Genomic DNA, 14,138 nt, shown 5'->3' on the forward strand with positions numbered 1-14,138 from the left:
CTCCTCCCATCCATCATATGCAGGGAATGGTAAAACAGGAAGAACAAAAGTGTCTGATCCAGCAAGCTCTTGAATGAGAAACAACCTATTCAACCCCTGTTTGATGAGAACAAGAGGTTTTTTACTAGAAGAATTTTGAAAACTAACATCTCCAACCATGCCATTCCATGTGCCGTTGATCTTTTTGCCATGCTTCCCATTGGTCACCAGGTAGAGATCGTAGGTGAATTTTACAGTCTTGGCAATCTTTTTGAGGATGTCTATACAGAAGCCCTTGCAACAGCGTTTAATGTAGATCCCTGAATCTCTTGTCTGATTTCTAGAAATAGGAAAAGTTCAGAAGATTAATGTGAGCACACAGGAAGTCATTTTTCTAAATACTGAAGACAGTGTTTAACAAATTTTGCCTTAGCTGTTCATCAATCCTTAATCAAAATACCATTTCCTAATAAATCTGCATCTGAAAAAAATCAATCAATGAGTCAACATAACATCAAAATGACTAATGAACACTGCACTGACTATTGCATTGACTACACTGGAGCCAAAGACTTAAATTTGTCAAAATTTACATTAATCCCAGATCATTTCTAATAATAAATGAGTGTTTTAGCAATAATTTATTACAAGAATGCTAAATGAATTTAACACTAATTTAACAGATATTTTATAATCAGTATTAAAAAGAGACATGAGGAACCAGTTTAATCCATAAATAAATCTGTTCTACATTAATAGTGCAATACTGTATACACCACACTTTCTGACTATATGATAAAATCTAGACCTGACAGAACACCTTGAACTTGAAAAAATGGAGGATCTGTACATAGAGCTCTCATGAGACAAATCTGCATTTTGGCAGTCAAGATTAATGACTGATCTCATATTGATCTCATGCAATGACTGATTTTAGATAGCAGATTTAAGATATTTTACCTATGTAGCTCTATCCATCTTGTATATGGTTAAGAAAATCTTCATAAAAATACAGACAGTGATGTATGCCTGAGACCACCGAAAAAAAAACAATTTTTCACTTTTCTAATTTGGTCTATTTGGTCACTTGGTATTTGGACTTTTACAAATCCTACAACCTTCTGTTTATTTCCATGTTTAAATATTTTCATTGTCCAATTTTTTGGACCTCACTGTATTCATCTGTGATTTAGACAACATTTTCAGTATACAACTTGTAACATCTGCTGTGAAATCGGAGACGAATCTGAATTTTGCGCCAAACTGCAGCACTTTCTCTGAATATTTGCACTGAATATCATATCTATTCCTATTGGATTCTCACTGGATTTTGAGCTGTTTTCTGCACGGCACTGTATTCCTCATGCAGGTGCCACTGAGGGGGTCAACATCCTCCACAATAACAAATGGAGCCTCCTCCAGTGTAACAATAGACAGGTGGTCATCCTCCCGCTCCCCAGCATCCGAGTAGAGCTCAAACCGAGGCCACACGTGGTACTTCATTGACAGAGACCCATTCTCCCATTTACCGACCTGCGAAAGTGTAAAGAGGGCAAGATGAGAGCAGAATATGAAAGAAGGATAATGAGTGAGATAATGAGAGGGTGTTGAGGTTGAAGTGGCTGCGATTGGATTAGAGCAGACTAAATTTGAGGATGGCTGAAATCTTGAATTAAGATAAAGAGAGATATAGAGTAAATGAAGGTTGATAATTACATCAGGGAACTGCACAGTCATGAGTTAAGAGAAATTAAGAAGCAAAATAGAGAAATGAGGAAAATTACCCACCCTTTCATACTGCCTCTCCTTATTTAACAGTATAATAACCAACTTTGGGTGCATCTGAAAACCATCCTCACTGAAGGAGAGGTTGCGCCCTTCAAATGTCACATTCATGAGGTACCTGAAGAGAAAACAGAGTGAATACATCAGACCAAACACATTTGGTGATTATTAACACAAAGGCACCTTCCTCACTTAAACCTGTATAGCATAAATATTTTCAGAACGAATCGAAGCAATTTACAGGATCCCTCAATGTCAGCATTTTACAAGGCTTTCTGGTGTACCTAGTATATGGGTTCCTGCACACTATCTGCACATGTCCACACACATTTATAATGCAGGAAAGCAGGTTGGTCGCTAGAGGCTATAGCAAATTATATTCACAATGGCAAATGTGAATCTGGCAGCCTCCTGGTCACACAACTACCATTAGGACTTTTAAATCCACCCAGCTGGAGACTCTTGAGGAGCTGGTAATAACATATAATACTCATGAACCCAATGAAATATAATAATCCAGGGAAAAACATTTATTACAGAGTGATATTACATATCCGATTTGATAACTGATATCCTAGCTTTTAGTAAAAAGTTGCTGTTAATGTGTAGCATTTTTCAATATTATAATTATAAACCAGTTTGCTGCATCTCGAAACCCTTTGGCTTTGTATTTGCTTGGAAGGGATGCTGTAGATGAGACAGCAAGCACTGCATGATGAATAGTTTCATCCAAATGTCAAGTTTTTTTTAAAAAACAGCATACTTCACCTCCCTCACTTAGGACTTAATCCTTGTCACGCAACCTTAAGAACCAGAGCATCTTGACTACATTGCCTTAGATAGTTTTTGACATGTTCAGCCACAAACTGTTTATTTCAGTGTGGACAGCGATATCTAATTAAATTGTTTATTTACTGAGTGAGCAGATCATACAAAGTTAGCAAAAAAAAAAGCCTCATTTACTGGTCCTCAACCCCGGAGTGCCTCATGGCTCAGTATTTGATCCTCAGTATTTACATCAGACCCCCCTGCATTGCTATCTAATCAGATTGTAAATTTGATTCCTCCTCCTCACTGGCCCACCAAATTTTGTCAAATAACCCCTTCAAGTTCATACAAAATACTTTCGGTCGAGTTGTAATTAACCTCTGTTGTAATTAACCTCTTTCATGTCACTAACCTACTCCACAGATAAATTTGGGCAGTACTTAATGGACTGTCTGAGTCTAGTGACTCATCTTTACTGACCTCATCTAGCACTTAGACATCTGAACTGCATCAGCAATGTTTTAGCATTCTTATATTGTGTTGGTCTTCTTATTGCCCTTGAGATCTAACTTAACACTCGATTTATTAGTATTCTTGGCCACAGTTCCAGCATTTGGCATATACATGATATGTACATATGAATTCATAATAAGATGAAAAAGAAATGTAGATTTATAATATATGAATATAAATATAAAGACAAAGACTATAATAAAACCCATCAGTAACATTATAAAATACATGTTATGGGAGACTACGGTGAGTAGCAATTAGAGCAATATATTACACAAATGTCTTTTTTTCTAGCAGTGATTTTTGGTTTCCTCCGAACAAAAATTTCAATATCATATTTGGCAGCATATTTTGTTTAGGGTCCAATTCTCACTATTAACAAGTTGCTTATTAACATGCATATTGGCTGTTTATTATTACTTATAAAGCACATATTAATGCCTTATACTGCATGACCATATTCTAGATTCCTTAATACTACACAATAACTAAACAAATACCTTACTGACTATTAATAAGGCGCAAATCAAGATTGTAGTGAGGCGTTAGTAGTTAATAGTTAGTGAAATGTGGAATTGGTCCCCAAACTAAAGTTTGAGCCATATTTTTATTATAGCTGTTTGATGAATAAATAAAAGCAATAGGACTGTGAATCTTTGGGAAGGCTTCGATTCGATTCACGATTCATAGGTTTCGATTCGATTCAAGAACGATTTTTGCAAATTTAGAATGATTCGATTCACAATTAAATTTGATTCGATTATACCGATTCGATTCTGCATTCTTTAAGTACATTCACAGGATTATTTAAATGCTTCTACTTAATTTTTTAAATGCTTAGTCGGGTTGAAATTACAGTAGCATTTATGGTTAGAGGACCATTAAGTTAGAAAAAAAAAGAAAAAACTTTTATCCATTGTTAAATGCTAGTTTAATGATGCGACATGGCATACATAAAAATGTATGTAAGCCAAGATTTTAAAAAAGAGCTTTAAGAGTATTATGTATAAGCTAACATTTTGTCACACCAGGGGCATAGCCATCATTTCAGAAGTGACAGAAATGTCAAATAAAATCATTTTATGTATGTAGCCTATATATTATGATAATTATTTTTTTTTTTTTTTAAATGTTTATACAAGGAATTCTCTTTTTTATTACTTTTAGTTAGCTGTAAGAAATCAAATACACTGCTGGACAATAATCAATTATTTGTAATCGATAATTTACGAACGCAACTTTCATGCATCTGATTTTTAGATAAACCTTGCGCTCTTATTTCAAGGTCGTCATTTATGCTGTTATTTTAACATAGTTTCCTTTGTTCATTCGGTTCATAAGCATTGTTAAAACACATTTATATTCAATGGAACTGTACATATGATTTAGACACTTACATATCTGCTCCGGCCAGATATCTGTGTTTGTGTTTGTGTGTGTGTGTGTGTGTGTGTGTACATTGATAATTTTGTACATTGACTTTTACACTTTTGCTATTTCATGAATTGTTATTTTATAATAAATTTGCGATATGAACTGTATCTGTTTTTCCTTGGCAATGATAGTGGAAATGTTCAAAGCTTTTCTGTTGCCAAGATGTTCAGAAATTGATTTTCATACCTTGACCAATATTTTGTACGACAACCAGCCCCAGTGTTCCCAATAGATAAATAAGGAAAGGTGCTTAGATGGAGACACTTTTCCATTAATTCACCCTACTGTGTCAAACACAGAACATAAATATCCCCACAGTAATAAAGCACATCGGCAATAAAGCTTCATGAAACAGAATCGCATGCACAAGTCGTTTCCCTTTTCTTCCATCTGGGTGTAAAATTTATGACGTAGAAGAACTGACCTAATTTAGACAGTGACTGCAAATCAGTCTGTAGTCAGGTGTGTGTTTGTGCCCTTGAGTGCTGATACGCGCACAGATTTTCATCATAGCATGATTATCATGTATGTGTGTCAACAAGTTTTGTGTCAGAGCCAGTGAAAACTCTCTGGTGCACTCCTCGCTCTCTTGCCTCCATCTGTGGGCTGTTGTTGCCATGACAACAATAGGCCTCATGAAAAGACTCACCACACAAGAAATAAATATCTGCTCTAAACAAGAGAGAATGAAAGAGAAATATGCAGAGAGGCTAGAGAGCAGAATGACCAAATAAATAGTGAATATGCCTCATGTATGTACAATACAGTGGAGAAAGACTGTAAAGCAATGCTGTACATCTATACATATAGAAGCTAACATAAAAAAATGGGTTTCTGGGAGTAGGTCTATAACATCTGGAGAAAGCTAATCGTTAGCATATCAATGGCATTCACTCGTCTGGCACAGGAGCCTCCAAAAGTATAGCATGTGACTTGAATTCTGATATTTTTCTCATGAGTGCTTGGAAGGTGCATGAAAATGACAACACTGGGCCCTTCACATCAAATACTTGCAATTTAGTCAGAAAACACAGCTACTTCTGAATAGCTTATAAATTTACTGGTTTATTTGCTACGTGAACAGATCATACAGATCAAGTTAGCAAAAAAAAAAAAAAAACTAATTTACTGTCCCTCAAGCCTGGAGTCCCTCATGGCTCAGTATTTGGTCCTTTAATTTATTTATTTATTTTTTCAATTTACTTCAGATTTACCTGGAATGCAATATAATCATAGCTAATTTTGAATAGCTATCAATGGAAAAATACACTGTATGCCAACTTAATGGTGTAGTTACAGCAACCACCAGCAGGGGCTAAATAAATCATTCTAACTAGTCAAACATGGCCCATGATCATGATAAAACACAACTTACAAAAGGTTTTGGACATGTATTTAAACACCAGGATATCTTTGTTAGCATGGTATATATAAAGTATCGATAAGACTTTTTAATAAAGATTTTTTGGTAACACTTTAGAATAGGTAACACCTGTTAGTTGCTTATTAGCATGCATATTACTAGAATACTAGCCATGTATTAGTGCTAATTAAGAACATATCAATGCCTTCTTCTACTTGACCTTATTCTACATCCCTAATCTTACCCAATACCTAAACCTAACAACTACCTTAATAACTATTAATAAGCAGCAAATTAAGAATTTATTGAGAGAAATGTCGTAGTAATTAGTTAACAAGTGTTACCTATTCTAAAGTGTTACCTAAATTTTCGTTATATTAACACTACACTCACAAGAAAAGGTTCTATATAGAACCAGTTAGGGGTTCCCATCATGGGATCAATTTATGGACTTAATTTTCGTTATATTTTAATGAAATTTTACTTAAAATTTAACAGCTCATATAGATACTTTATCACTAGGACAATTTTAATAACAATAAGGATAACACATCAAAGTATTATGTGATTATTTAAGACACTTTTATTAGCATTTACAATCACACAAGCAATATAGAACACACAGCAATTCACAGTGCAACAGTTAACATAAATCCATATTTATTTTTTATTTATACTCTTTATTCTTTTTATCTTAAATGGACAAAACATTACATTCAGTTTTATAAAACCCCCTCCCCATTACTCACCTATGCAACATGTGTCAGTCATATATATATATATATAAATATATATTGAATAGAAAAAACAACAACAACGTGAACTCGCACAAATAAAAAAATTGGAAGTTAACTTGCAAAAAATAATAGGTAAATAAATAAAATTTATAGTGTCACCAAATAGTATATTAATGACCCCACTTTCTGAATGTCAAGTATTTACCCCACTTTCTCTTATAAACCATGCAGTCTATAAAACTTTTTTTTTTTAATTCTGTAACCCATGAAAGATGGCAAACCTACCATGGTAAGTCCACATGTTTCTGATAGGTATTAGTAGGGTACTATGGGGCTAAAACTGCAAACAGATAGAATGAACGTATGAGAGCATGTGTGAGAAAGAGAGAGGGAGAGAGAGACCCACGAGCATATAAAATGCGTTACCATGGTGCCCACAACCATAGCAATCACCAAGCAATCTGCTGTGTTGCCATGGGAATAGTAATCTCACCGATTTAGTGAGGGAGAAAGAGAGGAAGAGACATGGAGAGAGAGGCAGCATCTTTTGTACTTACAGTTAGATGCATGATGCAGCAGAGACGTATTTATCTGTTGCTATAAATACAAACAGATCGATATTGGACATGACAGCCAACCAAATTTATCGTATCCATCATTTTTCAGTTCTAGCATTGATCTGACATTAGAAAGCTCATCTTCAGGATTATCATACTCCCATTTAAAAGCATAGCCGTTCAAGGATCCATAAATTACTTGATCTCACATTCAAGGGTTTCCATTCATATTTCATTTTGGACCTGACATATCATCTCCTGGCTTGATACTGTGCCATTTCATGATACTTGTCAAGGCTGTAAACAGCCTCTCGGGGTCAACAGGGAACAGCTTTAACAACCATCAAAATCTTGAGGGAGGGTGAGGATTGTATATATAAAAGCTAGTTCAAAATATCAATAAATACTATACTAAATAATAATAATAATGAAATAATACTAAAATACCAATGCAAGGTAGCAAACTCTTTCTCAAAAATATTCACTTGGAAATGTGAATAGTACAATAGTGCTTTAACAATTCATTTTAAAAAGGCAACACTGTCCAACAGTGACATCAGTGGATAAATATTCAGGAGGCAGTGTGTCTTTTGTCTCCCCTGAGCCCACGGGTGTCTTGCACATATTGGTTTCGCAGAGATCACTTGTTTCACTGGGCAAGAGAAGGCATGACCGACCAAAAAATGTTGTTCTTTACATAAATAAAAGAAGAGCTAGTGGTAATTCTTTTTCTTTAATATGTAGGTGGACCCAGCTTCAAATATGAATTTGAATTCAACAGCAAATCTGCATCTGAATTTAACAGCTAGATTTTTTTATATATTGGAAAAAAAAACAGCTTTTTACATGAAAAAGGTCATACAAATTACATAAGGGTGAACATATGATCTTCAGTTTAAAGTAAATGATGTATGGAAGATGTGATGTGATTGGACAGAAGAATTTGAAATGTGTGATATGATTGGCTGATTACTCAGTCATTGGGATAACACTCGCTCATGTTGTTCACAAATGGTCTGCAAATTGGCCAGGCAGGGTCAAACTGTTGGAACTGGATGGACTAATTATACAGTAAACAACTACCCTCGACATCACCACTTCTGGTCACACCACGTCCGAATTGAAATGAACTTGAAATTACTTTAAATGATCTGTGGGTAAGCCGTTAGCACTCAGCTCAGTTAATTTAAAACTGCACCTCTGTGTCGGCAACCTTCATGACAGCGACTGTGTTTATAGAGGATTAGCTGACTAATGGTCTGAAAATAATCTGACTATTAATAATAACAAATGACACATAAAATATGCTTTTTACTTTATATCTATAAAATTGCTTTTGAAGTAATACAAAAAGCGTCCACACATTTTAATGAGACTTGATGTGACTTGGTTTTAATAAACATTATGTTTATTAAGGAATTATTAAGATTCTGTGACCATTTACTCTGAAACATAAAATAATTTATATGGAGAGTGTTTGAAATATAAGTTGCTAAACAAGGTGACTGTTTATTCGTGGGTAAACTGTCCATTTAAAGGGATAGTTCACCTCAAAAATGAAACTTCTGTCATCATTTACTCACCCTCCACTTGTTCCAAACTGTTAGGTTTCCATCTTCTGTTGAACACAAAAGAAGATGTTTTAAAGAATGTTGGTAACCAAACAGTTGATGGCAGCCACTGACTTCCACAGTATATATATATATTTCCCATACTATGAAAGTCAGTGTCTACCGCCAACTGTTTATTAACCAATATTCTTTAAAACATCTATTTTTGTGGTAAACAGTTGAATGAAATTCTTACAGATTTGGAACAACTTGAGGGTGAGTAAATAATGACAGAAGTTAAGATATTTGGTGGATTATGCCTTTGATATAAACAAACAAAAATATATTATAGCACTAGTTTGTTGATAATGTCAGGTAAATTGTGTTTCATTTGCCTTCAACTTCATAAACATCAAATGTAGCATGAATTTACAATACATCTGATTAAAAGTCCCGCCAAAAGGGTGCTTTGTCTTCTCATTTCTGAAGACCACCTCACGTCACTGGTCTGGAGGGAAGGAGTCATGGCTGTTATGAGTCTGGAAGTAATTACAATGTTTGCCCACCAGCACTGAATTATTTTAATGCATCAACAACACGGGGCGACAATAATCTGCAGAGGATTTATAACGCATGAGGAATTATGACGTCATGATATGAGTTCAACTAAACAGGATTTCAGATCGAACACAGATCGAATCATACTTTGGTCTCGTACCCTAAATTTAGAGCCACCCACGGTGCGATATAAACATGATAGTGGATGTGGGCTGGGGAAGTGTGTATACGTATTTTTAAGAGTGTGGGTGTGTGTGTTTATGTATGCATTTTTAATTAAAGCAAGTTAAAGGCTCCTCGGTGAACCAGAGATTAATTACCTTTACCTACACAGGACACCATGTAATGATCAAACCCCTTCCCCAGGGAAGCCTGTGGGCCTTGTAACACAGCAATACAGCACCAACACTAACACACTCTAATAAATAGACCTAAAACACACACTGAAACATAGACACACACTTTCTCTCTGTGTAAAGGCACACAAACACACCTTTGGGGATTATATTTTGTATTCTTAAAGTATGAGAAAGCAAACAATAAATGGAGACAGAAACAAAGTGTGCGACAGTGAGCAGAAAATAGCGAGATAGACAGAGAAAGAATTGTAGAAAGAAAGAATGCAGGATTGAATGTACACGACGAGTGTACAACTGATATCTTGACCTGCTTCTGAACAGTTATTGTCAGCGTCTTTCAGCAATGTCCAAAAGCATAATAAAAGCTTCCAAAACCACCTTATTAAACTTTCTGGGTGTCAGGTCTACTGGCCACCCAGTGATCCTGAGAAAGGCAGCCCGAGGGGCTACAAGTAACTGAAGTGGAGGATAAAAGCTTGGCAGCTTCGCAAGCCTTGAGCACCTCAGAGGAGTCAAAGCATCAGAGAGACAAGCCACACAATCACACATGCGAGGTAAAACACATACATAGTACACACACACACACACACACACACACACACACACACACACACACACACACACAGCAACAAACTTAGACACATTCACATTCATATTTTCAAGATTGGGGAGACTATATATAAAGTAGGTTTAAGAGCAAGTCAATACAAAAAGAAACAAAATATATAGTAATATTAAATAAGTAAATAAATACATACACATTTTAGAAAGTAGACATTTCTAACATTAAAATAAGTAAAAATATTTTTTATAAAGTTATTGTCTAAATGTACACATTTTATATTTATGCAATTTTAACAGTTAAAAGGCTGTACAAATGCTACGGTAAAGACTTGTTAATTGGTTATTGTTAGTTTTTTCTCATCAGTTGTTACCATGATTTTGGGTGTGTGTGTGTGTGTGTGTGTGTGTGTGTGTGTGTGTGTGTGTGTGTGTGTGTGTGTGTGTGTGTGTGTGTGTGTGCTCTTGTTTTTGTGACATTTCAGGACACAACTCTGTATAATGACATGGGTATGACACAGGTATCACAAGAAGAGGGTGGCTTATGAGGACATAACCCATGTCCCCATTTTTCAAAACGCTTATAAATCATACAGAATGAGTTTTTTTTTTTGAGAGAGTATAAATGCACAAAGTTTCCTGTGAGGGTTAGGGTTAGGTGTAGGGTTGGTGTAGGGCCATAGAATATACAGTTTCTACAGTATAAAAACCATTACGCCTATGGGATGTCCCATCTTTTCACAAAAACAAACGTGTGTGTGTGTGTGTGTGTGTGTGTGAGACCCTGTGAACCTCTATTATTATTATTCTATTTGTATTTGAATTTGAATTGATTCAAAAAGTCGCTTTCTTGCCACCTGTGTATTTAAAGAGGTTTATCAGTATATTATAAAGTTTTTTTTTAATTTAGATTTTAGTAATTTGGAATATTTTACTTTATTTTCTTTTAATTCAGAAACTTTCAATGTCATTACCAAATGTTATCTTTTTTTAAAATACAAAATATTTGACAGTCATCAAAGGCTGAATCTTTTTTAAAAATGTTTACTTGGAAATCAGTAGGATGAAAAAATGCTAAAGGGTTTTAGGAAATCCATAAGCGAATGATATTTTATGTGGACATATTGCAAATATGATCAGACAGCAACAGCAAAAATCAAGATTCAGAACAAAAGACCCATTCAATTGATTAAATTAATCATTACAATTCAAGCATGACCCGTATAAAATCTGGTGTGGGGGGGGGTTGTCTCAAGAATAACTCGCACATGTCCTTTGCAATCAATTTATCCAACATAAGTACATGTAGCCTCATTTAACCATGCTCTCAACCTTTATAGGATACATGAATCTCATCTAATCTTCTGAAACCATGCCAAAACCTTCAGCTGACCTTCAGAGGAACCCCTTGAGGCTGTCTCAGGCCCTTAACCATCACCGATCATGACCCATCCATTTGAAAAGCCCTCCATCATCGCTGACATATCCACCGCAGAGCATGGTGGGTGTTCCAGAATGATAATATAGAATTTTGGAATGCCATTTAAATCGTCTCCATTATGGTGGAAACGGATCATTAGAGTCCTCCAGGGGTTACAGGGTCCGGTGCTTCTCATTCAGCCCACCTCATAACGCTGTCATTCAAAAACTCCCTGTGTGTGCGTGAGCATGCATATGTGAGGTCCCAGGTGTTCACTGCAGGAACCTGCACTCCCAGAGGACTCTAAACATAACAATTTTCTCCATTTTGTACTTAGCCTACTTTTTCTTCTTCTTTTCCATCTTTTTTGTGTGTTCTCCAGTGTTCATAAGATATTAAGTGTCCTTATCTTCTCCTCAGTCAATTCAAAAATCCACTTCAGCGACTCTAAAGGCTAGCCTAACACATCCACCTAATTACACAACCACCTTATTCTACCAGATACTCTGCCTGCTGGGTAATTGTTGTAAATCCACCATTCACAAATAACATAAAAGCGTCGTTGTTGTTTTTCACTTAATTACTTAATTATCTAACCAAACAAATCTTATTGCAATAACACAACGATACGTCTTCATAACATGCTCTCCAGGCTAAATGCAGTTCTAGAAACATGATAAATGTTTAACTCCACATTTAAATCAAACCTTAACTATAGTGTTTTATTAATGAGCATGGCGCATTTGTATGCAGTGTGATATTGACTGGTTCGTTTCTAAGCTAAGCGCTGGAATTAAAAGCTTTTTTTAAATGCATGCCTCGGAAAACAACTTCCAAAATTAGCATTGAATATTTTAAAGTGTTTAAGAATTAAGCGATCGGAGGCCTGTTGAACGTTTTACTGCTCACCACCCCTGCAACACTTTACACAGACTGTACAAAATAAGGGTTCAAAAAGAAAATGAGAAAGAATCTTCAGTCGAGAAAACTAATCAGACCCAAGTAAACAGGAAGAAACCTTAAAAGAACAGAGATGAATGAAGAAAGTGTAGGGGAGAGCAGTAATGCTCAATGCTATAAACACTGAAAATACACTACCTTGAAATGTTTAGGGTGGGTAAGATTTTTATGTTTTTGAAAGAAGCCTCAAGGCTCAAGTCTGCATTTATTTGATCATAAATAAATTGTGAAATATTATTACCACATGTTTTCTAGTTGCTATCACGTTTATTCCTGTGATGACAGGCAAGCTGAATTATGAGCATCATTACTCCAGTCTTCAGTGTCACATGATCCTTCAGAAATCATTCTGATATGCTGCTTTGCTGCTCAAGTAGCTATTATTATGTTTAAAACAGCTGTGCTGCTTAATATTGTGTATAAAAATATGTTGTGAAAAGATTTATATACAGGTTTGCTCATATAGTTTTGGAGCAACTTGATGGATGGTGAGCAAATATGACAAAATATTTGGGGTGAACCATCTATAAGTTAAAATGTGAATGTAATTTTCTTTGTGTTCAAGATTAATTAAATTATACATCATTTAAAATTTCGTTGTCTTGGGCCTGATAATGTAAAACCTGCGATGGGCTACAGTATACAGTACACAACTAGAACAGCCTCCACTAGACAAGCGGAAAGGTGAGTCTGACGTCTGTTCAGCTGAAATTGGCACATGAAGAATACACAGAGGGAACCCAGCATACGTGTGCCACAACTGTTCATATTAAATCTGGATGAGAGGTAGATTTTAATTGTTTACTGTTGCATTACAAGATTGTCTCTTTGGGGTTTAAACTTTATTACATTAAAATATGAATTAGAGAGCCCATAATTATTGAGTCTAGGCGACTGAAGGTGAATGTGTGTAATGGTATCCAGTTTGATTAGGTAATAGATTTAATTGACGCAGGTAATGATTGCTGTGATGTCAACAATGTTTGTGGAAAAATTGCAAAGATTATGCTAAACGTTCCCTGGATCAATGAGCAAAAACCCCAAAGTGTTATGATTATCCTCCTCTTCCATGTTTGCATATGCTAATCAAGGGAGGGGACAGGCAGACAGAAAGAAAGAAAGAGGGAAAACTAGACGCAGAAGAGAGAGAGAGAGAGAGAGAGGGAGGGAGGGAGGGGAGGTAGAGGCTAGGCTCCTACTGTTGTTCCATTCGGCTTCCTAATCCTGCTCTGCCTCCAGCATTCAATTAACTCCTCACCAGCAGATCAAATGACTGGCTAAAAGAGAGTATGACCGAGCCTAAACGCTAATTAATACTTAGGAATCAATGCCCCTCAATACTAAATGTCAAAAAACAGTACAAGAGAGAACAGAACAGTTCATATTAAAAGCTCACTTTTTTATTATGATGGATATTTATGTTTCCAGATGAAAATAACAGCCGGGCTAGTGCAGACACGTGGGCGCGGGCTGAATGTCAGAGGAGACATAATGGGGAAAGAAAAGTGAAAGGTGCTCTGTGCCAGACGCTTCAGCGAGAAGCTACAGCTGACCCACATTACCAATAATGTACTCTCTTTTCTCTTTTGTTGTC

At 35.7% G+C, this 14,138-nt stretch overlaps 1 protein-coding gene across 4 annotated transcripts in view; it reads right to left on the bottom strand.

The window, feature by feature from the left end:
- Positions 1-14,138, bottom strand: part of LOC132142643 (glutamate receptor ionotropic, NMDA 2B-like) — a 109,183-nt gene that overhangs the window by 15,648 nt on the left and 79,397 nt on the right. For all 4 annotated transcript variants that reach the window (XM_059552655.1, XM_059552653.1, XM_059552657.1 and 1 more), the window contains exons 7-9: positions 1,768-1,882; positions 1,304-1,512; positions 148-319 (exon numbers count right to left, since the gene is read on the bottom strand). In XM_059552655.1, the coding sequence (XP_059408638.1) occupies positions 148-319; positions 1,304-1,512; positions 1,768-1,882 (496 nt within the window). The remainder of the gene's footprint in view (positions 1-147; positions 320-1,303; positions 1,513-1,767; positions 1,883-14,138) is intronic.

This window comes from Carassius carassius, chromosome 6, assembly GCF_963082965.1.
Source record: "Carassius carassius chromosome 6, fCarCar2.1, whole genome shotgun sequence".
Classification (NCBI taxonomy): domain Eukaryota; kingdom Metazoa; phylum Chordata; class Actinopteri; order Cypriniformes; family Cyprinidae; genus Carassius; species Carassius carassius.